Source organism: Culex quinquefasciatus, chromosome 3, assembly GCF_015732765.1.
Source record: "Culex quinquefasciatus strain JHB chromosome 3, VPISU_Cqui_1.0_pri_paternal, whole genome shotgun sequence".
In the NCBI taxonomy this organism is placed as follows: domain Eukaryota; kingdom Metazoa; phylum Arthropoda; class Insecta; order Diptera; family Culicidae; genus Culex; species Culex quinquefasciatus.
In genome coordinates this window covers 130053670-130081396 of record NC_051863.1, presented here as the reverse complement: position 1 = coordinate 130081396, position 27727 = coordinate 130053670, and the positions used below count along the sequence as shown (strand labels likewise).

The 27727-nt window shown below is 34.7% G+C and overlaps 1 protein-coding gene across 1 annotated transcript in view; it reads right to left on the bottom strand.

The window, feature by feature from the left end:
* Positions 1 to 2: 2 nt before the first annotated feature.
* LOC6045671 overlaps positions 3 to 27727 on the bottom strand; it is a gene marked incomplete at its 3' end in the record, with an annotated part of 158411 nt that continues 130686 nt past the window's right edge. Inside the window, exons 3-4 of the mRNA XM_038261177.1 lie at positions 117 to 439; positions 3 to 38 (exon numbers count right to left, since the gene is read on the bottom strand). Coding sequence (XP_038117105.1) covers positions 3 to 38; positions 117 to 401 — 321 coding nt within the window. The remainder of the gene's footprint in view (positions 39 to 116; positions 440 to 27727) is intronic.

Below are 27727 nucleotides of genomic sequence, written 5' to 3'. Positions count from 1 at the left end.
TCCGCCGTGCGGAGGATGCCCATCGTGAGACGTTTGACCTGGGGGTGGAAAAATAGCAATAATTGATAAAAGTTCTGAAAAAAACCTCTGGAACTATCCCCTGAAGACACACTTACCAGTGGTGGCTTTTCCGCGAGTCTCCGGCAGTTGTTCAGCTCGGTCGGGGAGTTTTCCTCCTCGGAGTTGTTTGGCCGGGGCACATCGAGCAGGTTGTTGGTGTGGTGAAAGAAGATCCCCGAAGACGAGGTCGAGGACGCGCCCGGTCTAGAGTTGGACCCCGGGACGGCGATGATGCCGGCACTGCCAAGGGGGGTCCGGACGGCGGCCGTCGGTGAGGCCAACCGCGGATGGTTGTTGGGCGTCGTTTCAATCTGGTTACTGTTCAACGCGGTGCAGTTCATCTTCGGGTGGATTCGCGGGACATTGCACGTACTGGTAACTGGAAGAAAGAAAGAAAAGATTTTGAAATTTTAATTTCAAAGTAAAGAAACATTCAAATCTAGGCATTCAATAAAGCAATCTCAAGAAAACATCAAAAATCCATTAGGAGATGAAATTCCACCTCAAGCAATCCTCTTCATTTCCCATGTGACACTCAATAAAATCAAATGTCCATCAAATTAATTGATTACCTCACTAAAACCGAAACGCACTTCCATCGGATCATCTTCCCCTGCTGACAGATTGCATACATTTGGGCTAAACTATTAATCTTGCGCCCTCTGGCGTTTCGGACCCACATCCTTTTATCTCATTCGCCGGAGAAGCATTCTCTCTTTCTTCGCTTTGTGCTAACAAAGGACAATGGCTTGACCTTTGCTTATCAGCAGAACGGATGTCTGACCTGGGGGTCGTACCAGGTCGTACCATCAGGTTGTTTATAAGGTTTGGTTGGAGGGTGGGGGTAAGGACATGGCTAATGAATATAAAGCTGGAAGAACTTTTCAAGATTTCAAGGGGCTATTCGAAGTGGAATTGATATGACGAGTTAAAGATGGGTTGTTAAATGTTTTCCTATTTTATTTAAAGAATACTTCAATTTACATCTCACTCAATAATAATAATTCAACTAAAGCAAATCAAGCACTCTGCCATTAAAAAATAAAACTTGAAGATTAAAATTCCTTTAAGTGGTGCAAAATACATCAACGTTCAGTGAGATCTAATCCGATTACATATTTTCGATCGATTAAGCTGAGTTGCTAGCCCTTTGCTTGATTCAACTAAACGGTAAGGTATGTTGTACAAAGAAGCTTTCCTGACCAGCGTCAAGCTGAAAAGGATTGATGAGTTTGCACTTCTTCGACACAAATTGTGATTTATGATAGCTGATATGTCTGGCTGACCAAGTTAAAGGCTAAAGGAAAAAAAAGAAATAAATGTGTGACCAGCGAGTGGTCACTTTAATCCTTGTGTTTATCCACATGCTTTTGCTGCTGGTGGATGCTCTGATAAAATTTTAAAATATATCTTAGATATCCTTAAGAAATCCTAGTTTAACATTGTACGGTTTAGGACTCCCAGAACCTTAAGAGTAAGGTACACAGCAATGAATAATTTTTTTGTCTTTTTATATTTATTGCCACTGAATCCGCTTTATAAATGCCGGCCCCGATACTCTTCAATGGGTGTAAACCATTTGGCATAACGGGTTTTTCATAAAGACATCCATAAAAATCAAACCATCCACATTAACGACCCACATATATCTTTTGAATGGGGAGAGCAAACAAACCTAATTTTACTCCAAAGAACCTTCTACCCTTATTCCACTCCAGGGTTCAAACTGACGACCTTTGGATTGCGAGTCCAACTGCCGCCGCTAGTGATTCCACAGGAGCAGGCTTGGTTTAGTATGTTGTTTATTTAACAACTAAGTTTTTTATGATATTGTGCCTTCTTTAATTTGAAATTCAAACTAAATTAAACATAAAGATTGGAAAATTTCTCAAAAGATTCGATCTTTAATTATTGAACTACACTCAAACCCCGATGGTTTGACAGCAACTGTTGTCAAACGAACGGGGTCACTTTTTAGTTTGACACCCCTTTTACACAGAGTTCAAACACACTACCAAACGTTTGTTTTGATAGTGTGCGTGGGCGCCGTGTAAAAAGTGACAGTTTGGCACTTTTTAGTTTGACTTTGACCAACTAGCTGGGTACAAACTAAAAAAGTGTCAAACGAAAAAGTTACCAACCACCGGGGGTTGAGTGTATTGAGTTTGTTTATTGAATTTTCACTTCATTGCAATATAACGTACAATAGGCAATATCTCTTTAAAGATGTACAATTTGCCATTGTTTAAATATTTCGCAGCTGCGTTTTTTATATTTATTAATTCTATCGTTTATTAAAAAAAACATAAAGAAGAGAAATGCTCTCAACAGCCGTACATTCTATTCGACTTTTTCCATTCAGTTTTTTATTCAAATTTTCCTTCTTTAGATTGAACTTTGAATCAAAGAAGGGTAAATTGCATAGACATTTAAATTTCCAAATAATAAAACAGTGGGAAAAAATACAGTTTTTAGATAAATGTTTCAAGAATACATCTTTTAAAAGATTTGCCTTTCTTTATGTTGAATTTTAAATTAGAAGAAGAAAATACATTGAAAACTCTAAACTAAATATTTGAAAAGGGAAAAAAGTAAATCTTGTCCTCAAATTTTTTGTGGGACAAAAAACTTAACCTTATTAAAATTTGTATGTTTGGCCCTTTAGAAATGCTAGGTCTGATTCCAAACTTATCATATAATTTTTTTTCAGAAAGATCATAAAAATATACAAATGACTATTAGTTGTTGAGAAATCGGCACTTGAAAATGTGGGAACGGTTAAATACATTTTATCGGAAATTTCATGAACTTTTCTAAAAAAATATTTTCAGGAATGGACAATCATGGATACTACACAGTAAAAAATAATGTAAATTTGGAAAATGTAATTTTGAAAGGTTGCAATTTAGACTGAAATAACGACATTACACCAGAAAAAAAGGTAAAATTACACATTTTTTCCCAGATGTAAAATTACAATGTTTTTTTTTTTTTACTGTTTACTGAGTAATCGTTCGGTTGGGTCGGTCGGAAATCGATCATTTTTTTTAATTTAAGTCTTTGTATTTTTAAACTGATAGACTTTTGTAGTGCCTTCGGTATGCCCAAAGAAGCCATTTTGTCCATATAATTTTCCACACAAAAGAGAATGGGCAAATTTGTATGGGAGCTGGTCCAAGGATGTACACGAACGGGACACTCACACACTCACTGAAGCTATGCGGGTATCAAAACCGGTCGACCTCTTGCTTGTTACGGCTGTAGCTCTACAGATCATAACTCCAGGGAGTCCTAGGAGAACCCAGGACACTCTAACACATCAGCATAGTAGTCTACCATACTCACTGAAGCCATGCGGGTATGATCAGTGGTCAAAAACCGCCGACATCTTGCTTGTTACGGTGGTAGACTCACCGGTCTTAACTCCAAGGAGTTCTCGGATGACTCAGACCATCCCAATAAGTTGTTACAACATTGTACTGAAGCCTTCCATACTCACTGAAACAATCTGGGTCGGATCCGGTTTCAAAACCTTGAAGTTTCGACTTGAGCAGTTCTCTAGGATTTCGGTCATTCGATTTTTTTTGTATTTTTTAATCCGACTGAAACTTTTTTGGTGCCTTCGGTATGCCCAAAGAAGCCATTTTGCATCATTAGTTTGTGCATATAATTTTCCATACAAATTCGGCAGCTGTCCATACAAAAATGATGTATGAAAATTCAAAAATCTGTATCTTTTGAAGGAATTTTTTGATCGATTTGGTGTCTTCGGCAAAGTTGTAGGTATGGATACGGACTACACTGGAAAAAATAATACACGGTAAAAAAATTTGGTGATTTTTTATTTAACTTTTATCACTAAAACTTGATTTACAAAAAACACTATTTTTAATTTTTTTATTTTTGATATGTTTTAGAAGGCATAAAATGCCAACTTTTCAGAAATTTCCAGGTTGTGCAAAAATCACTGACCGAGTTATGAATTTTTAATCAATACTGATTTTTCAAAAATCGAAATTTTGGTCGTAAAATTTTTCAACTTCATTTTTCGATGTAAAATCAAATTTGCAATCAAAAAGTACTTTACTGAAATTTTGATAAAGTGCACCGTTTTCAAGTTATAGCCATATTTAAGTGACTTTTTGAAAATAGTCGCAGTTTTTCATTTTTAAATTAGTGCACATGTTTGCCCAGTTTTGAAAAAATATTTTTGAAAAGCTGAGAAAATTCTCTATATTTGCTTATTTGGACTTTGTTGATACGACCTTTAGTTGCTGAGATATTGCAATGCAAAGGTTTAAAAACAGGAAAATTGATGTTTTCTAAGTTTCACCCAAACAACCCACCATTTTCTATCGTCAATATCTCAGCAACTAATGGTCCGATTTTCAATGTTAATATATGAAACATTTGTGAAATTTTCCGATCTCTTCGAAAAAATATTTTGGAATTTTCAAATCAAGACTAACATTTCACAAAGGCCAAACATTCAATATTACGCCCTTTTAAATGTTAGTCTTGATTTGAAAATTCCAAAAATATTTTTTCGAAAAGATCGGAAAATTTCACAATTGTTTCATATATTAACATTGAAAATCGGACCATTAGTTGCTGAGATATTGACGATAGAAAATGGTGGGTTGTTTGGTGAAACTTAGAAAACATCAATTTTCCTGTTTTTAAACCTTTGCATTGCAATATCTCAGCAACTAAAGGTCGTATCAACATAGTCCGAATAAGCAAAATATAGAGATTTTCTCAGCTTTTCAAAATATTTTTTCAAAACTGGGCAAACATGTGCACTAATTTAAAAATGAAAACTGCGACTATTTTCAAAAAAGTCACTTAAATATGGCTATAACTTGAAAACGGTGCACTTTATCAAAATTTTAGTAAAGTACTTTTTGATTGCAAATTTGATTTTACATCGAAAAATGAAGTTGAAAAATTTTTACGACCAAAATTTCGATTTTTTGAAAAAATCAGTATTGATTAAAAAATTCATAACTCGGTCAGTGATTTTTTGCACAACCTGGAAATTTCTGAAAAGTTGGCATTTTATGTCTTCTAAAACATATCAAAAATAAAAAAATTAAAAATAGTGTTTTTGTAAATCAAGTTTTAGTGATAAAAGTTAAATAAAAATCACCAAATTTTTTTACCGTGTATTATGTAGTGTCCGTATCCATACCTACAACTTTGCCGAAGACACCAATCGATCAAATTCCTTCAAAAGATACAGATTTTGAATTTTCATACATCATTTTTGTATGGACAGCTGCCGAATTTGTATGGAAAATTATATGGACAAACTAATGATGCAAAATGGCTTCTTTGGGCATACCGAAGGCACCAAAAAAGTTTCAGCCGGATTAAAAAATACAAAAATTAAAATTGAAGAAAAAAGACCGATTTCGTAGAGAATTGCTCACTTGTTTATATGGGATGCCTCTTGGCCAAACGGTTCAAACGGATAAAAACAAGAGAAATCATGTTTCAATCATGCTAAGACATATCAGAACTCATAGTTTTTGCTGATACGCGTCGAATGAAGTCAAGAAAATTAAAATCCATAATGAAACAGAAATTTTATGAATGATTTTAGAAATAGCAAAAATAAGATTTTTTGAACATTTTTACCCAAAATGCTCATACTTAAACAGCTTGTAACTTTTGAACCCCGGGGTTTAGAGAGTTGGTCCAGAAGACTTTTTTTCATGTCTCGGCGAGATCTTTCGAAAAAAGTTGGTCCCGTTCGTGTACATCCTTGGACCAAATTCGCCCATTCTCCTTTGGCAGATGTCCATACAAAAATGATGTATGATAATTAAAAATCTGTATCTTTTGAAGGATTTTTTTGATCGATTTGGTGTCTTCACTAAAGTTGAAGTTATGGATAAGGACTACACTGAAAGAAATTATACACGGTAAAATTTTTAGGTAATTTTAAATTTCTCTGTTTGTCACTAAAACTTGATTTGCAAAAAAAAAAAACACTTTTTTAATATGTTTTAGGGGACATTTCAACTTTTCCAATCTTTTCAAAAACATTATTTTATTTTTTAAATCAAGACTAACATTTTAATAAGGAGCAGTTCTCTCAGATTTCGGTCATTCGTTTTTTTTGTATTTTTTAATCCGGCTGAAACTTTTTTGGTGCCTTCAGTATGCCCAAAGAAGCCATTTTGCATCATTAGTTTGTGCATATAATTTTCCATACAAACTTGGCAGCTGTCCATACAAAAATGATGTATGAAAATTCAAAAATCTGTATCTTTTGAAGGAATTTTTTGATCGATTTGGTGTCTTCGGCAAAGTTGTAGGTATGGATACGGACTACACTGGAAAAAAATGATGATTTTTTATTTAACTTTTTATCACTAAAACTTGATTTGCAAAAAAACACTATTTTTGACTTTTTTTTATTTTTTGATATGTTTTAGAGGACATGAAATGCCAACTTTTCAGAAATTTCCAGGTTGTGCAAAAAATCTTTGAACGAGTTATGAATTTTTGAATCAGTACTGATTTTTTCAAAAAATCGAAATATCGGTCTCAAAAATTTTTCAACTTTATTTTTCGATGCAAAATCAAATTTGAAATCAAAAAGTACTGAAGTGAACTTTTGATAAACTGCACCGTCAAGTCAAATCCATATTTAGGTGAAAATATTTTTTTGAAAATAGTTGCAGTTTTTCATTTTTTTAAATTAGTGCACATGTTTGCTCACTCTTAAAAAAATATTTTTGAAAAGCTGAGAAAATTCTCTATATTTTGCTTTTTGGACCTTGTTGATACGACCCTTAGTTGCTGAGATATTGCAATGCAAAGGTTTAAAACAGGAAAATTGATGATTTCTAAGTCTTACCCAAACAACCCATAATTTTTTCAATGTCGATATCTCAGCAATTAATGGTCCGATTTTCAATGTCAAAATATGCAACATTCGTGAAATTTTCCAATCTTTTCGAAAAAAATATTTTCCGAATTTTCAAGTTTAGACTAACGTTTAAAAAGGGCCAAACATTCAATATTACAACAGATTCCCAAAAAATGTCCACGTGGTTTATGGATGGTCCCAAAGATCAATAAATTTCTATCTTGTTGCACCCGCCATTTCGACGTTCCGAGAAAAACGCGTTTAATGTTTGACCTTGAATTAAAAAAAAAACGAAAGCACGCAATGTAAACAATAACAGACACGTTTTGTTTGGATGACCATTGTTTGCATTGTTCCGAAGTTTGGCTGAAATTGGTTGCTGGAGTCCCGAGTTATAATTATAGATGTTTACGGTAGTCGAACTTGTACGTGCGTCAAACGCGTTCTGACATGAAATCCCTTTGGCCAGTTGTCGCACTTACATCAATTTTCAGGGAGTGACAAGATAGCACGACGAGATTGAAACTACTTTCATGTATAAAGTGACAAAAATGCACGGAGTTTTTTCGGATTTCGTTGAATATCTCAGGATTGAAATCAAATTTTGAGGATCTGTGAAGGCCATAACGTGAGGCATTGTGAGCTGCACAAAATGGCGTTCTTAACTCAATTTGGCCCAAAATGCACGTACGACACGTTAGCACGACGGCGACGAAATGTCATGTAAAGTAAATGTAATGTTATGACTGTTAAACGTTCCAACATTCGTCTACCACGTTTATAGCTCCAAAGACAACCAAGCACTTGTTGATCAACGTTAACTTCCGGGCTCGAGCCCAAATTTAAGAACCTTCCCCCATCATCATCACCATCATTTTGCTCATCATCATCGGCATAATCAGTGCGCAGTGACAAAGTCACCAGGCACGATGAAAACGTACCCGCGTTCGTGACCAAATGAATGGAAGGAAAAGCCAAAAGGAAGTTATCTTGTTAAACGCTGGCTGGTGGCTGGCTGAAAGTCCTCACGTTGGCCCAGATTTCCCACGGTGCACGGAGGGAAATTTGGAGTGTTGAGTGTTGGTAAATTTTTGTTTGTTTTTTTTTTTGCATTTGAATTTTAGATGAAAATATTGTTTTCAGAATTATTTTTTTCTCAAGGTGAAAGAACATTGAATAGAGACGTGTGACACTGGAATAAGTACACGTTTTTATACTGCAAGGGCTGAAGGGTGATGGCTTTGATGATGATGATCGTCATAACGCTGAATGGCCGGTCTTTCTTCTTGGAAGGGATGAGTGAATAATCGGATGAATAAAAACGACCAGCACAAAGTTAATACAGGCTCCATCTTCCTCCCTTAAGAGGAAACCCCAGCAGGATCTCGGAGGCATCTGGACACAAAAGCACTCCACTTAAAGCTCTATGGCCCAGCACGATTCATGTACTGACTGAGACTGGGGTGGGCTCTCCTTTGACAAGAGTGATGATAATTAATAACCTCATCGAAATGGATAAACACCAACCAGAGGGGGAAAGGGAATGATGATCGTTAAAAAGAGATTTATCACCTCCCAGTCGCGCCGATTGTCGAGAAAATATTGAACTGTTTGATGTGAGGCAGGAGCAGCCCTTTGCTGACTTTGATGAATGATTGACAAAGCTCGCTAATTAAAGGGAACAAATGTGGTGCGGCGAACAAGTTGACTTGTTGATGCGGGGTTTGCGGTTATTTGACGAAATGTTTATTTTTACAATATTTTTTAACGTTATGATTTTTGACTCTCATTTACATTAATTATACACGATGACAGTTGTCTTTCAATCATAAGTTTCCAAAAAGTTAGTTTATAATTTTCAGGAGAACAAAATTTGGTACCGGAAACACGTTTTTTTTCGAAAAAATAGTGAAGTTGAAAAAAAACATGTTGTCAAACAAAATTTAAAGAATCACTATTAAATTTCAAAATGCTTTGTACTGAAAAGAGCTGAAAGTTTCACAAAAAATCATTTTGCATCAATAAAATCGGTCAAAAAGTTTCCGAGCTAAAACAAATTAAAATGAGAGTAAATTTCAGGGGAACTTTTCTTTTACAAAGTGTTTTCAAATTGCAGAAATTGAATGTAAACAAAAAAAAACCTTGAAGAATCCTGTTGCTTGAAGTAGGTGCATTTAATTTTTTAACAAATTTGATTTTGAATCATATAATGAGCTTTGAAACATTGAATCACAAATCCGTATAAATAATTTCAAGATTTTTCAGGTGTAAACCGAAAACGCGATCAAAAATTAAAGTGGAAGAATAAGGCTTTTAACTGCTTTATTTAACTGTCAGTGTACAGGACGCCGCACTGTTTAATCATTTTCTGGCGTACATTCAATTTTGCAGTCCAAATCCAGTCATTGAATTGGAAAAATTAAATTCTTTTTCAAATTTTCTTTTCTTGATTTGTGTGCACCTACGTCGAAGACCAAGATTGTTTACTTTTCGCTTTTTGGTCTGACAGATTTGGATTTTGGTCTGGTCTAGGCGAGGGATAGGACACAGCACTTTCCTGGGTTCTGATTGATATTTCGCAACAAAAATGTACAGAATATCAATGGGCAAAATAAGTGAGCAGTTCTTTCAGATTTCGGTCATTCGATTTTTTTGAATTTTTTAATCCGACTGAAATTTTTTTGTTGCCTTTGGTATACCCAAAGAAGCCATTTTGCATCATTAGTTTGTCTATATAATTTAGAGGACATCAATTTCCAGAATGGGCAAAAAATCTTTGACCGAGTTATTGTGGATTCAGCTCGTAGCTGGATTTTCTGGCATCTTCTCACGGTCATTGGAAACGGTCGTGGATAGACCTAGGGGTTCCCAGTTGGAGTGAAAAAAATCAATTTGTAGAAAAATTATGGATTAAAATTTTGCTTTTTTATCACTTTTCCGACAACAGGAATAACTGTTTGAACATGCTCGCAATTTTTTTATTGGGTCGGAAAAATATTTTTTTTTCTTGAAAAAACTTTCATTTTTAATCACATGATCACCCCTAATTCTGGCTCAATAGAGTTATCTAAGCCCGATCTCACGCACACTAGCACGCCATTTGTTTTGCTGGCCGGTACAAAATTTAACCTCAATCTTTTTCGTGTACGTACACGCAATACATGCGCACGTAGATAACTCGATCGAGAAATTAAAAGTGAGAGTGTGTGCGTGCAACATGGTGTTAAACTCTTTGAAAACCCTTGGTAAGCTTCACAGCAACTGCACAGAAAGTTTAACTCCATGTTGCGATTTGACAGCTCGATACCGCCATCATGCGACCGCGTGCTCCGTTTGTTTGTCAACAAAGCTGCAGCTGGATGGTGAGACGAAGTGAGGGGGGAAGAGATTTTGACATTTTTATGCCCACATCTGGCCCGCCGCCTATTTCGTCGTCGGTATGTCCAAAGAAGCCATTTTGCATCATTAGTCGGTCCCTGGGTGCAGAATAGTTGTTCGCAAAGCGGCCTCAATTTAGAACTGTCAAAGTGGAACCAATTTACTGTTCGCAAAATGATACCAAGAAGTGGCAAGTATTGTAATCGATCTATAATTTATTTTGTCGATGGTGTCGAGCTTTTGCGGTATTCGAAGTAAACACATCTTAAAAGGAGGGTAGAAGTCGAGATTGGGTAAATTCGTCGCTAGCATTTCAATAAGCGCTATGTCTTACGCAAAACCTATGTTTATGACGCTTTGTGAAATATTAGCGACGAATTATCAATTAATGGCACATGCCAAATAATATTGAATAATCTTACTCCAACATTATTACTGCGCTTCAAAGATACACAATCTCGGAACTTCGATTCGGTTGTTCTTCTGATTCACAAAATTCCACCCACTTCTGACGCAATATTTCGTCACGTGGAAGTCAAAAAAGGCCTCTTTTGGCCGCCCATCGATTAGTCTACGAACATATAAAATACGAAGCCCTTAATTTTTCAACGAAAATTTAAACATGAACAGATTTAAAAAAATCTAAACAAGTCATTTCCGCAGCAAAAAATATGTCACGCTTGAGCTTGAACATAGCCTTCCACTTTGTTTATGTTTACAGCTGTAGTGCAGATGTATTAGTGAGGAGCAGTGGGGAGCATTCGAAAATCACGTTACGCATTCTGTCTTTTCAGCACCCAGGTCGGTCCATATAATTTTTCATACAATTTTGGCAGCTGTCCATACAAAAATGATGCATGAAAATTCAAAAATCTGTATCTTTTGAAGGAGTTTTTTGATCGATTCGGTGTCTTCGGCAAAGTTGTAGGTATGGATACGGACTACACTGGAAAAAAAGGATACACGGTACAAAAAAATGGTGATTTTTTTATTTAACTTTTTATCATCAAAACTTGATTTGCAAAAAAACACTACACTCAACCCCCGGTGGTTGGTCACTTTTTCGTTTGACACTTTTTTAGTTTGTACCCCGTTGGTTAGTCAAAGTCAAACTAAAAAGTGACGAACTGTCACTTTTTACACGGCGCTCACGCACACTATCAAAACAAACGTTTGGTAATGTGTGTGAACTCCGTGTAAAAGGGGTGTCAAACTAAAAAGTGACCCCGTTCGTTTGACAACAGTTGGTGTCAAACCACCGGGGTTTGAGTGTATTTTTAATTTTTTTATTTTTTGATATGTTTTAGAGGACATAAAATGCCAACTTTTCAGAAATTTCCGGGTTGTGCAAAAAATCATTGACCGAGTTATGAATTTTTTAATCAATACCGATTTTTTCAAAAAATCGAAATTTTGGTCGCACATTTTTTCAACTTCATTTTTATATGTAAAATCATATTTGCAATCAAAAAGTACTTTAGTAAAATTTTGATAAAGTGCACCGTTTTCAAGTTAAAGCCATTTTTAGGTGACTTTTTTGAAAATAGTCGTAGTTTTTCATTTTTTAAAATTGTTTGCCCACTTTTGAAAAAAATATTTTTGAAAAGCTAAGAAGATACTCTATATTTTGTTTCTTCGGACTTTGTTGATACTACCTTTAGTTGCTGAGATATTGCAATGCAAAGGTTTAAAAACAGGAAAATTTATGTTTTCTAAGTCTCACCCAAACAGCCCATTTCAAAAAGGCAAACCCCCCCCCCCCCATTTCAAAAAGGCAAAACAATCAATATTACGCCCTTTTAAAACGTTAGTCTTGATTTGAAAATTTTGAAAATATTGTTTTCGAAAAGATCGAAAAATTTCACAAATGTTTTATATTTTAACATTGAAAATCGGACCATTAGTTGCCAATATCTCAGCAACTAAAGGTCATATCAACAAAGTCCAAAGAAGCAAAATATAGAGAAGCTTCTCAGCTTTTCAAAAATATTTTTTTCAAAAGTGAGCAAACATGTGCACTAATTTTTAAAAAATGAAAAACTGCGACTATTTCCAAAAAAGTCACCTAAATAAAGATTTAACTTGAAAACGGTGCACTTTATCAAAATTTCACTAAAGTACATTTTGATTGCAAATTTGATTTTACATCGAAAAATGAAGTTGAAAAAGTTTTGAGAACAAAATTTCGATTTTTTTTTTTAAATCGGTATTGATTAAAAAATTCATAACTCAGTCAATGATTTTTTGCACAACCTGGAAATTTCTGAAAAGTTGGCATTTTATGTCCTGTAAAACATATCAAAAATAAAAAAATAAAATAAAAATTGTGTTTTTTTTTGCAAATCAAGTTTTAGTGATAAAAAGTTAAATACAAAAATCACCAAATTTGTTTTACCGTGTATCTTTTTTTCCAGTGTAGTCCGTATCCATACCAACAACTTTGCGGAAGACACCAAATCGATCATAAAATTCCTTCAAAAGATATAGATTTTTAAATTTTCATGCATCATTTTTGTATGGACAGCTGCCAAAATTGTTTGGAAAATTATATGGACAAACTAATGATGCAAAATGGCTTTTTTGGGCATACCGAAGGCACCAATAAAGTTTCAGTCGGATTAAAAAATACATAAAAAATCGAATGACCGAAATCCTAGAGAACTGCTCAGCTAGGAACTGATCGCACAAAATGATTTTTTTAATTAATACTGATTTTTAATAAAATCGAAATATTGGTCGCTAAAAATTTTCAACTTCATTTTTTGATGTAAAATCAAATTTGCAATCAAAAAGTACTATAGTGAAATTTTGATAAACTGCATCGTTCTCAAGTTATAGCCATTTTTTAGGTATTTTTTAGAAAATAGTCGCAATTTTTATTTTTTTAAATTAGTGCCCACGTTTGAAAAAAATATTTTTGAAAATCTATGAAAATTCTCTAAATTTTGCTTTTTTGAACTTTGTTGATACGACCCTTAGTTGCTTTAATATTGCCATGCAAAGGTTTAAAAACATCAAAATTGATGTTTTCCAAGTCTCACCCAAACAACCCACCATTTTCTAATGTCGATATCTCAGCAACTAATGGTGCGATTTACAATGTTAAAATATGAAACATTCGTGACATTTTCCGATCTTTTCGAAAACAATATTTTATTTTTTTCTAATCAAGACCCTTTTGAAATGTTAGTCTTTATTTAAAAAGTTAGATTTTTTTTCATTTCGATGCATGTCAGCTACTTTTTTAAAACTGATTTAAAAAAAACATTTTTTAAGCTTTGCGGTTGAACAAACAGTAATTGTATTCAGAAAAAAATAATCCACTTTATCGTTGTGAACAATGATATCAGCAATTTAGGCTTAATTTATGGATGGCCTAAGGGGCTTAATTTTGTAAAACCTCTCAAAACCAGATGTTTTTAATCTTGTTTGTAGTTATTTTCGAAACATCCTTTTTATTGATCGTATGTAAGGAGTTCATAACATGATGATATCAGAATATGAATGAGATTTTTTTCTTATCATGAGATATTTTTGTCTAAGAAAAAAATAATAATAGCATTTTGTATATTAGTTCAGTCTAGAAAGCTAAAATCAGTTCTATTTCTATAACTGAACCAATAAGAAAACCAAAACTTATTATCAAATGGAATAAAGTAAGACTTCCACTAAAAACAAACTGAATAATTCCTCACACGTGTCCACAAGCAGAAGTTCTACTTTGGTGAAAACAATTCACCTCCCATTTTGGGAGGAAAACTACACAACCGGAAGGAAGGACGGAAGCAAGTGTCCGATGGTAGTGGTCATATCAAGAGTGCTCTCGCGGTATCGAAGTTTCCCGAAAATTCCACCACCAAACGCTTTTGGTCAACCGGGATTCACACGTTCCTCGCCAAAAAAGTGATACGAAAATAGTGCGGTTTTTGAATAGGGTAGAGGGACCGATAATTGAAAATCTTTTTTTCTAATTCTAAACTGTTCCGAAATTCTTCAAATTAAAGTGAAGACCCAAAAATGACTCATCCACCCTAATCCGACAAGTGTTTTAGAGTAGAGTAGTTCAACCGTTTCGGCCATCGTGTGTCCCTGTACGTATTGGTCCTGATGGTGTTCCATACAAATTCCGTTTGTGCGCAACAGCTGCACTACATTCTCGACAATTAAATCGTTCCGTGAGAGAGTGGGTCAGACTTAGTGTTGCGGAGTTTATCAGACTGCACGTTCGGCGGTGGGTTGCACTGTACACTCAAGTACCAGATAATTTCAAAATTAAAATTTATTTTTATCCCTTTTATTCAAACATTTTATTTTGACTTAATTTTGAAACTTATAATTAGCTTAATTTCAACTATGACATCAAATAATTTATTTAGTAACTGATTGTAAACAACCAGCATCAGTATTGAACTTTCCCGCGAGAACTCTATCTATTGCTGCCGACGCCAAATGAATGTCGAGTGAAGAGTGCAGTGTTTATTTCGGAGTGCTGCAAGTAGGTATTCGTTTATTTCATTCAGTCCACAAACTGTGTGCACGATGAATGGGGCTAAGCTTTTGGGGTGGGATCATGTTGAATTTTAGTTTTCGACGAGATTCGAGCAACCGCTTGCGGAAATAGTTTTGTGTTTTAGCTGGAATGTTGATCTTGTTTTGATTAAAATGAGTTTCAGGACAAAATTGATTTTGAAATGTTTGAGTTTTACAGTTTTGTCAAAACTCTATTGGGGATAATTTCCAATGCTAAATCTATCAAGTGGAATATTTTTACATTTTAAATTTCCATTGTTACAAAAGTACAACTTGCGTCACCAAATTCCACACTTTCGGTTCAATGCTCAACAATATCTAATTTCAAAACGACACGGACGTGTTCGACCCAACCTTCACCTCTTAGCCCCACACCAACCATCCAACCACGTGTGGAAACTGAATATCACCTCTCTAGCGGGGGTTGGATGGAGGATATCATTTACCACAAACTTCTCACAGACACATATTGTGCAAATGGTTGTCTGTCAAAGGTCAGCTACTGAAGTGAGGAATGCGGTTTTCCGCCTGATGAATTGTACCACTGTCAACGGTGTTGGGATTTTTGCGCTGTCCTGTAGGGGAGTTTGGGGTTATCACCACTAGAAATGAGCATTTTTTTTAACTTGCGTTTGGGTAATTCTTTACCAACTCACAAGGAATCGGGAAAAGTTGCCCCGACCCCTCTTTGATTTTCGTGAAACTTTATCCTAAGAGGTAACTTTTGTCCCTGATCACGAATCCAAGGTCCGTTTTTTGATATCTTGTGACGGAGGGGCGGTACGATCCGTTTTATTTTTGAGCATGCGAAAAAGAGGTGTTTTTCAATAATTTGAAGCCTGAAATGGTGATGAGATGGAAATTTGGTATCCAAAAATCCATCTTTTTTGTGAAATTAGACGCCCGATTTGATGGCGTGCTCAGAAAAAAACACATTTTTTTTGCACAAACACTAAAAAGTTTTAAAAACTCTGTCATTTTCCGTTACAGCAGGGATGGAATAATTGCAAAAAAATCAATTTCGCTTGCGAACTTTCTTCACCCGCGAAAGAAAGAGGAGGCAAATCACGCAAAAGAAAATCGCTCCCGAAAATCTCAAAGAAAATCAATCTGCTGAAGATTTTTTGTGAATTTCCTTGTCAAAACCGCTCAAAAATATGTATTTCACTTTGTTTACACACATTGCCCATCTACAAAATGTAACAGGTCATTTTTTGACGCGTGACGCTACACTTGCAAGTGTAGTAGTGAAAAAGATGTTCTGACGAATAATCAAGATGATGATTTTGTTTAGATTTTTTTACCGGTTTTTCGTGCGCGAAAGAGGAGAGCCATGCTCCCTTCGGATTTTTTTTTCTCTTGATGAACATCCAAAGATTTTCTTTAAAGGATGATTATTCCATCGCTGCTCAACAGTAAATTTTTTTTGCACCTATTTCACCACTAGAAAGTTGTGCAAAATAGACTAAAACTCATTGTAGAAAACAACAAAAAAACAGAAAAAAATAAAGATTGAGTTACACTCATATTTCTAAAAAGTGCTGCAAAAACCTCCAAGAGATCTTTTTTCTTTGTTATGATATGTGTAGAAAACACAAAATATTGTTTATACATGAATTGTTTGTTAAACTTAACAACAAAAAGCCATCACGCTTTTGACGTTAAATTTATCGTCAAACGATTTTTACAATCAATTGTTTAAAAAAGTACGTTTAGGGAGACTTGATTCCTGCATTTTTACAGTCAGCCTCAAGCCTAATTAATTGGGCTGGGTTTTCGTACATATATGTAGTTTCCTTTAGTGTAGTTGTAGATCACGGCGTGTTTTCTGGGTCATCACTACTTTCAAAAGTGTCTTATAGGAAATTTTCTCAGCTTTCCAATGCTTCTACGAGCGAAATGTTTCATCGGGAAATTTCTTTTAAAATCCTTGATTATTTATTGGAAACTTTTAAATAACAGTCCAGGAAACTTGTCAAATGATGTGTTTCATGTGTGTTTTACTGACCAAAATGTGCAAAATAAGACAAGAAACAACTTTGTAGAAGGTTGCAAACCGCTAAACATTTTGAAAATTTAGTTTTAACCGAATTTTTGAATATGTGGGATTTATTCAAATAATAAAATAATAAAACCGTATTGAAATATTATTTTTACAAGAACAAATAGATTATTACATCATTGTTGTGTTCAAATAACACCCATCTGCTCTGATTCAGCTTGGAATTAGCTGATACAACCGAAATTTCTACAGGTTTGAGATTGATAGGGTATTACAAGATTTTTAAGAATAAATATCATATTTCCTTAATCAAACACTAACTAGTTGCATGGATACAAAACATGTTTTATACTCGAAATTATACTGCAAATTACTGTAGCTAGCTTTAGGAGAAATACTTTTCATTTGTATGAAATGATTGTTTCAGTTTTTTTGTATTAAATGATCAAGGAATTAGCAATATTTTTTAAGTGTATAAGACTCTCAGCTTCAATCTCATCTTAAAAAAATATATGTGTCTTGATTTTTGTTCAAATAGTTTGGAAATAAAGTTTCTGTAAGATTTTTTTTAAATACTATTTAATTTTTGTTTAAACAAAAATAAATGTTTGTGATGGTGTTTTCAGAATTCTGAATTGGAAGACTCGAGTTTTATTGCTACTTTTAAGTTTATTTTCTACAGAAAACATTTTATAAAATTTTATCTTTATTTTATACTCATGAAAATATGACTTTTGAAGCTTGCTACAGTAATATGTAGAACATTTTCGATTTCAAATCATATTTGTATTTATGTTCCTGGATAATGTTTGCTTAAGAAAATATCAAATTTATTCATTAAAATTCAATAATACCATTAACAATCACAAACCTGCCAAAGTTTCGGTTGAACAACCTAAATCAGAGTAGACACGTGATATTTGGACACAAAAAATATGTAATTATCAAATAATTCTTGTAAAAAATACATTTTTACACTGTTTTATGATTTTAATTTCTGAATCAATCCCATATATTAAAAAACTTAGACAAAACATAATTTTCAAAATGTTTAGCGGTTTGTAACCTTCTACAAAGTTGTTTCTTGTCTTACTCATCAAAATGTGCAAACATTTTGATGAGTAAATGACTCATGAAACACATCATTTGATAAGTTTTCTGAACTGTTAGTATAAAGTTTCCAATAAATAATAAAGGAATTTAAAACCAAAAAACTTAAAATAGAGATATCTCAGAAATTTCCCGATGAAACATTTCGCTTTAAGAAGCATTGGAAAGCTGAGAAAATTTCCTATAAGACACATTTGAAAGTGGCGATGACTATTTTTTCCTGATAAGGTTGTTCTAGAAAACATGCCGTGAGATAACATACTGCAGTTTGAACCATTTTTCAAATGTTTTGTAAACAAAAATTATTAGCTTTTGTAAACATGCTCAATTTTGTTCTAAAAAAGAAAGTTTTAAGTTTTTAACTATTTCACATACTAAACTTGTTATATTTTGAACACAAACGTTTGAGTTTTATGTAAAATTTCGTTTGAAAAGTCTTTTAAATACATTTTTAAAAATGTATAACAAGATCAAAAACCACCCTTTTAACAATCTTCCGGACTTTTTCTAAAATCGTGTTTCAGCATAAGTTTTGAAGTAATTAACCAAGCTCTATAATTTTCAATAGCGACTTATGGGACCCCAAGACGGATCAAATGAGACCAAAACAAATAAAATCGTTTGAGCCAGTGCCGAGATAATCCAGTGCAAATTTTTTGATCAACACCCCACCACACACCTACATAAATGTTAAAGCTGCCTGAAATAAATTAACTACCACCACCCACCACACACACAGACATTTGCTCAGAATTTGATTCTGAGTCGATTTGTATACGTGAAGGTGGGTCTAGGACGTCAAATTAAGAATTTTATTTTTCGAGTGATTTTTAGCCTTTCCTCAGTGAGGTGACAAACAAACAAAATATGACAAACATTTCAAAATATGACTATTTGGCCCGTTTGAAATGTTATTCTAGATTCAATTAAAAAAATAAAATTCTCTGTTTCGGGTGGAACATAGAAAGTTTTTAATTTTAAGGGTAGTCTATATATGAGCACATCTGAAAATATTTCTTCAAAAATTCTCTAAAATTTTCAATTTTGCTGAGCTCTATTGCAAAGAATCAAAATTGAAAATGATGAAATTTTCTTAATTTTCAAAAATATTATCCAAATTTCATAATCAATTCCAACATTTCAAAATCCAATGTTTGTGTGATTAGCCGAAAACTTTGATCAAGCTTAAAATTTTTTGTTTTATGCATTTTTTTTCAAATTTATTTGACGACAATAATGCTTTGAAAATTAGGCCGTTGCAAATATTTTTTGAAGTTTATGTCCCTCGGCTCTGACCAAAGTCGAGGGAAGGGGGGCAAATAAATAAAAAAATATTAAAATTGAAATTACAAGCCTAGGTTTCAACATTTGGATGAAAAAAATGTTTTAAAATGCATTTTTTGCAATTCCGTCGTGAAACTACTTACTTTCCTGTCATTCTTGAACGACGAAATAGCCTACTTTTCTGTACCAAAAATAACAGAATCGAATAGCAACACTTTTCAAAATAAATGCTGAAAAGTTCTACTTTTCAGCACTCAAATGGATGCTGAAAGGTTGAACTTTTCAGCACTTGTTTCGAAAAGTAACACTTTTCAACATTTTTTTGATTTAAACGATTTATTGACAAAATAGTTGAAATTTTACATAAAATTTCACTCAGTGTGTGTTTTTTGGAATTGCAAAAAATGTTGTATGGAACTCGTTGCACAACTGGATTTTTTCAGCACTCTTCGTATTTATCCAACCCGGCGAACCTCGTTTGATAAATGTACGACTCGTGCTGAAAAAAATCCTCTTTTTGCAACTTGTTGCATAAACTACTATTACAGGCGTACAGTTGCTTTCCAATCATTAGTTTTGAAAATATCGAGGTACCGACGGATTTTTTTTTGCAAAAAAATAAAACTTTTCGTGGGACTGTATTTCATGAAAATTTAAAATGTTTTCAAAGATTTCAAACATGCTAAATATGATTAAAAACGCGGGAAAATGCATTTTAACTGGTTTTCAGTTGATTATGCTTAAATTTTCATTAAAATTTTGAAGTTTTTCGAAAAAAATTTTTATTGCACCCTGATTATTCTGGCCAACTTCAATGGGGGGCGACATAAACTTTGAAAAATATTTGCAACGGCCTTATTTCAATAAAAAAAAACTATGATTTTGGAAATCATCCAAGTTTTCGAGTCTCCCTTAAAACTCCTCGGGCAAAAGCAAAAAAACACTTCCTCAGGTTGTGGTCAGCCGGCTAATGTGATTAAGGACATTTGAAAGGGGGAAGTGAAATCAAGTGTCTGTCAGTCCAGATTTAAGAGGGTGGTTTAGGGTTTCCTTGTTGTATTGTTTTTTTCGTTGTCGTTTTTTCCTTTCTTTTTTGTGTCTTTTCGCTTCCCAGTGTATTTTACAGGGTGGGAAAATTCCTCCCAAGAATGTCTGTCACTTTTGAAAAAGGAAACGTTTCGTGGGGGGGGCGAAAATTCCATCTTGTAACACTCCGAGAAGTCATTTTGACAATTTCCCTAATCATTTTCCTCTGCTTCCAACAAGGATACTGCAGTAACGATGACGATGATGATGATGGGTCCTTGTTTAGAAGTTTCTGCCCTAAATAGTCTCCAACCAAGCGTAATTAAACACAAAGAGAGCCAAAATGTTGAGCTTTTTGGTTGGTTGCAAGAATTACGCCAGAATGAAATTGAATCATTGCTTAATTGCGGCACCGACTGCTGTAAATTTCATTCATTTTGGCTCGTCCGGCTTCTAACCCACTCTCCGTTTTAAGTTATGCACCGGCAGGAGGGCCCTTATTGCAAATGCTGATTATTGTACCACGAGGAGGACAGTTTAGGGTGGCTAAACTAAAGTTTTAGTTAATTTTGCAAAGAATCTGTCCCAGGTTTGGCTCAGAAAATTCTACAGCAATTTTATACTAATCTAATAAGATCTGTATTCTTGAAAAGAATGAAAAATTCTACTTAGGTCATAATATCCAATGAAAGTGTTGCCAGATCACCATTTTTTTCGCGGAAGGACCTATCAAATTCATTGGAAGCAATTATCATCCAATTTAAAAGCCTTTACTTCAATTTTGTCAAAGTACTCGAGATTCACAAACCATTATCTGTTTGAATCATACTATGGTGACCCTAAACACCCTCCCTTAGCGATATTTAGCCACTCTGAAAACTGCAGCTCCAAATAGCGATGAGTGGTCGAGATTTCAAACACAACCCCCTCTCACCCTCTTCAATACCCCAACAGACAATTCTGTACCGTCGTGCCTGACATCCGAGCCAATAGGGATGAAACTAATTTTCAACTTTATAGCACTTTTGGTGAACTGAAACTGCTCTCCCGGTGCCCTCGCACAAGAGTTGGCAACACTGGGCGTATCTTCCTTCCAAGGGCTTCCTCACAGAGACTATGGTTGCGGAGTTTGGTCCTTCAGAAAGTGAGCGCAAAACTGCATCCCGTTGCACTATTTGGAGTGGCTTCGTCAAGTTTTGAGGAAAAGCACCCACCCCGTCCTTTCTACTGTTCTGGAATGACCTCCCCCCCACTTCAACAGACCCCGAGCACGGGGTATCAAATTAATTTAATAATAAATTTGCTTGTTGTGAAGCAGCTTGAAGAGTGAGGACCGGGCTCTACCGGAATGTTTCTAGCCGGGTTGACGCAGCGAAAAGTACAGCAACGACCGGAAGGGCTTTGCCCCTCTCGTAACGTAGATATTCCCTATTAAAAGTTGGTGAAATTTTGATGGCCCGCAATCCGTCCGAGGGATGAAAAATGAGAGGAAATTACCTCCGGAGATTCTGGGAAGTGTGCACTCTGTTCGGGATGGAACGATTTGGGATAATTGGTTAAGCTTAACCTTGTTTAGTTTTAGGGAGGAAATTGTTTTGTAATTGATGGATGGAATTTTTGAAATTACTCGAATTTGTTTTTGGATTGATTCGGGTTAGAAGATGAAGCGGAAAATGTCCCTGGGACATTCTGCGCCCCGAGTCCAACCATGCCAGATATACTGATAAATCAGCATTTTACAGATTTTTTGGTCCCAAAAATCACATGTTTTTTTATATAAATATGAAAATTGAAAAATCTGTTTATCAGTTTTTATAAAACAACAAGCTTCTTGCTTTTATAAAAGCTTTTATCAAGTCTTTTTGGGCTTAGCAAAATACTGTTCTGGAAATATCTTGGAAAAATCTTGAAAAGTTCTTGAAGAACATGGAGCAAAGTTTTATTGATCTATTTTTAATTTACTTACAGTTATCTTGAAGAAGATATTCTCAGAACAAATTGACTTCACCAAATCAGTATTAAATCCAAGTAGTTTAGGAAAAGCTTTATTCGAAATCTTTTTGTCTTAACCTTTCAAATGTCAAACTCAGTCTACTTTTAGCAGCAAGAAGATCGGACGTTTCCAATGTGCCGGGCAAGCTCTTTTATTAAATTTGTTGAGCAAAAAGATTAAACTGCTTTCTTAATTGCGATGTGATTAAATTGTGTCAAATTAAGATTCGTGTAGTGATCAAACAAGTTAGTGTTGTGCTTCTTTCTGAGCTTCCGGCTAAAAAATTGGAAGACGGTTCCGAATCATCAAGTGAATAAAAGTGACAAGTATTCTTTTCAGTTGTTGTAAATAAATATTAATAAATAAAAACGGTGAATTGAACGTAACCCTAGTTTTATTCAAATATGACGAAAACTCGCTATTCGTTATTCACGAAAATGACGAAAATGTGTCAACACATGTTTTTTTGGATCTATCTCCGGTGGGCTAAAACTTGCATGCGCTACGGTCGCAGTATTGTGCATTTTACTCTGGGTTAAAACAATATCAAAGCTCACTTCAGTCTAGAACCCCTTGCTTAATCTTAAACAAGAGCTTTTCAAGTAACGTTATTCTTGATCAAAAGTATCTCCAGAAAAGATGTTTTTCTAATAGCTTTCAGTAAGAACAAATAGATTTAAAGAATTTCGCCATGTTTAAATGAAAAAAATAGCGACCTGAATGGACGCCATCCCAAGTAACAAGCAAAATGCCTTTACTTCTTAACAGGTTTTATAAAAGGTTTGAAATTTGTTTTTCTGTTTTATGAAAACATTTATCAAAACTTTCCGAGTTTATGATACGGAAGTTTTAAAAATAACTTGAAGAATACTTTAAGAGCATGGACCATAGTTTTATATCACACTTCATTGTTTCTCTTAAAGCTATCCCAGAGAGGTTATTTATAAGACTATTAAGCATTGTCAAAACTGCTTCGAAACTAAATTAAAACTACTCTGTTCTATGAAAGCATATTTCCAGATTATTTGAACTTGATCTGTCAAATCACATTTTTGTACAGTCGGTCGGTTTAGTGTCAAAGAAACTTTTACCAAAATTTGTAATCAGGGTAAACAAGTGATACTCGCATGTAAAGGGGTACACCTATCCGAGGGTGATCGAGTACATGCCGATTTGGTCCATTGGCATGCATGGGCAGTAGATGTTTTATTCCGGCACGTGCTGATCGAGTAACACGAGAATCATCATGGGCGCCGATTTCGTAGCTACCGTGAAGCTCTCTCCGACGCGCAGAATCGACAAGCTACAAATCATCAGTTAGGCCATCCGTTTGTCCGTCAGAGCCTTTCGAGGACAAGCTGGATTGATCCCAATCGAATAAATGAATAAATAATATGAAAAATATTGATATTTTGTTTTTATCCAACGATGAAAAAATAACCATAAAAAAACGTTTTGGATCTACCTCCTGCTAACCAGAATTCGCATGCGCTACGGTCGCAGTACTACGTCTTTTGCTCTTGGTTAAAATCGCCTTAAAGCTCACTGAAGTCTACATGTTCTTGCTTAATCTTGAACAAGAGCTTCGCAAGAAACATAGCTCTTAAAGTTTCTTGAACAAGAGCTTCTTAAGAAAAATGGCCCTGATAACTGCTTTGAGTAAGAGAGAATAGTTTTTATGGGATCAGCCATATTAACACGAAAAGGCAACGGCCAAAAATGGAAGCCATGTTGATTTTTCAGGAATAAAAAAAATTAATCGGTTCATCAAAATAAAAAATCTATGCAATTTTGAACGATTCATGCCTTCGATGCATATTTTTTCGAGGTATCTAAGAAAACTGACCAGTGAAATTTTGATGGCAAGAATTTTTCGGATAGATTGGCTGCGTAAAGTCACAGTAATTTATTATTTTGATATTATTTTATAGTTATCAATATAATGTTATCTTTTATCATTGGCCATTTGTGATTTATTTCATAAAGAATAATTGAATTTAACGAGATTTTTATTAGAACTGATTTTCCTTCGACAAATCAATTTTATCTTCAACGAAAGAAAACATCTTTAATGAAAGTTTATTTCAGTCTTGAAGATCTCTTCTGTGCGGTTATAAATTTAAGAAGCTTGAGCATAAGTTTTATTTTAGCAATTAAATATACTTGCAGAGTGTTTCAAAAATCAATGTCAAAGCTGATGAGTTTTAGATGACTCCTAATAAAAGGTCTTGATAACCTCCTAAAATGCTCCACTTTGCTCTTAACTCAGGTTTAATGCTGATTTATTGTTGTTCTGGAGATAAAATGACTTTATGATCAATTTTGGCTAAGATAACTTGAATCTCTCCTCAAGATAGGTACAAAACTGAAAATGTTACTTGGGAAGGCTCCGCTTTGAATTCCAAATGGGATTTAACCAGTGAAAAGACATTTTTACCCTTACCAATTGCTACAAATTTAATCAAGTAATCAATTCAACCCTTCTGCCTTAATCAATACTGATGAATCAATCGAAACATTAATTAGAATTCCTTTTATTTTCACACCGCGCTTGAAATTTGATAATTGCTCAGTCAGTTTGGACACTGCATTAATAATTGAGGACGCGCGTTGCGGAGCAAAAGTTAATTACTGTTAACAATTTTATCGGCGCTGGGTCGGCCAGTTGGCGCCCACTCACCCATTACCATCAGCTTTGTGGTGGGTGCAAAATATTTTTTTAGCACGACCTGGTCGGGAAATCGATCACAAATGGGGTAACTGTGAACCCTTTAAGGCCTGATTTTATTATTTTGAATTTGAGATAATTTGAGAAACCATTTTGAGAACCCAACGTCGTCAATGTTTTCAGTTTTTATGTTTTTTTTTCTCATTTTCATCCCCAAGAGAGCTTAATTCCTCTCCACTACTATCAATGGATATCAAAAAAGTGTGCCTTATTGGCGAACATCGGGGAAAATTTAACGATGCAAACTCAATTACGAGGCGCTGAAAACGTGCTAATAAGCGGATAATCGAATTTCAGCGACATTGAGCAGAGCCAGGAGGGCCAAACCAGGAAGGGAGGAAAGTGATTGATAGTGGTTCCGGTAGGATGCACTTTTAACGGTACAAAACCACACCAACCACGTGGTGGCTTCCAGGGGAGGGATTGGGGGTAACAAGTGGGTGGGAGTGCTTTTTGTGAAATTAACACGCTCGTGGGGTTTGTTAAAGCTCTTTTATGATGCATTCAAAACTTGTACAAGGGAAAGCTTTTATGTCACAATTGAGCACAATTTATGAATTGTTTGAAAAAAAAAGTTTCGCTACTCAACTGGAAATCTGAGCGAATCCCATTGAGAAGTAGCGGCACACTTTATTCATTCATTCACTAGAAAAAAAAAGTGAATACCTCGACCAAACCAATGAAAATGTCCACCTCACTTTTTTGTTTGCAGAAATTTTCCGCTTTTTGCTCGTTATTGCAAACGTTTGGCCACCGTAGATGTATCCCCGTGGAGCCGAGTTTGAATGTATGATTTATGTTGAAATAAACACGTTTTGAATCGAAAATAAAAATAAAATGAAAAAAATCTAGTGACTATGGACGCGAGTGTGTCCTCTGTTAGTGGTGTCCTGGTAACGACCGGTACGGGGCGTCCGGATGATCCTCGTGAAACTCTGTAGGACACGGCAGGGTGTCCTCCTTCTGTATAGTGACACCAGTTCATGGAAATATGATGATTAGAGTTACCAATAAGTTACCCGATTTATTGAAATTTCAATGTATATGAGCAATTCCAGCCTAAAACAGGATTTTTTAGAGACTATTTTACTAGAATTATTGATAATCAAGTTTGAATTGAGGAAACCCCGGAAAACTCTCCCTTTTTAAATCAAACTCAAAGAAAAATAAAAATTTCTAGTTAACAAAGGCTTCAACCAAATCAAAAAAGCAAAGCAATCCACTTTTATGACCCCCGGGTATTTTGTGGTCTCTGTTGCAAGTTTCTGCTTATTTCTAGGCGTCCGAAGGTTTTGTGTGGTGAGTCACCCAAAACCTCATTTACGCAAATCAAAAAAGCAATTCAATGATTAAAAAGTTGTTAAAATTCCGTACAAATCCGTATTATGCGTAAAATTCCCTACACAAATTCCGGCATGTTAAAAATCCGCGAAGAGGCTTGAAAATCCGTATGGTAAGGAAAAAATCCGTACAGTTTGTAGCCTTAGGTACACATGTCTACATACAGCCAAACACACAGACATTTGCTCAGCTGGTGATTCTGAGTCGATATGTATAAATGACGATAGGTCTAGGAGGGTAACCTTTCCTCAGTAAAGTGAGGAAGGCAAAAAGATAAAATATTTTTCTGTTTGTGATATAAAAAATCGTCAGTTTTTTTTTTGCAAAGCGGGGGGTATTTATATTTCTGTAACTTAGTAAAATCTCGAAATTTCAACAAGAATTTGAAAGAGCTTTAAAAAACAGCAAAGTTTCCAAAAAAAATTGTGGGAATATTTACATAAAATCTTGTTAATTCGATTATAAACACGGATAAAAATCCTGTAAGCAAATTCGGTAAGTCTTTGTTGTCGAATTGGACAACATTGAAATGTTTACAAAATCATCAGCATTTTTTTATTTTGAGCAACAATCTTGTTGATTTTGAAAAAATGCATCAAAATTGTTTTTTTTTACGATTTTGGAAACATTTCAATGTTGTCAAATTCGTCAACACAGAGTTACCAGATTTGCTTATAGGGTTTCTATTCGTGTACTGTTTTGGATACATTGTATTACGTGTGCTATTATTGTTAATCAATAAAAGGCTTTTAATTCGCAATAAAAATTGGACCACAGCTCAGAAAAAACCCTGAAATTTCATTAATAAAAAGGTTCATGAATTCATTGGTATTTAGCAAGTCTGTTAACGATCAAATTATCGAGGTTCAATAACGGTAATGATAGATAAACCGTTATCGTCGGGACAGTGGTTTTAGAAATTTTTCATTGAAATAATAAAAATTTCACCGTTTTGCCTTCCTCACTGAGGTAAGGCTATAATCCTGCTCTAAAAATGAACTTCGTATAAAAACGTCGTAGACCCACCTTCATGTATACATATCGTCTCAGAATCGAAAACTGAACAAATGTCTGTGTGTATGTGTGAGTGTATGTGTGTGTGTATGTATGTATGTGACCAATAAACTAGCTCATGTTTCTCGGCACTGGCTGAACCGATTTGACCCGAACCTGTTGCATTCGACTTGGTTTAGGGTCCCATAGATCGAGTTTTATACAGATTGAAGTTTCGATAAGTAGTTCAAAAGTTATGTATAAAAATGAGTTTTCACATATATCCGGATCTCACTTAAATATATGCAAACTATATCCGGGTCCATCATTCGACTCATCGTTGGTTAGGTAATCAAAAGACCTTTCCAACGAGTCCAAAACATTGAAGATTTGGCAACCTTG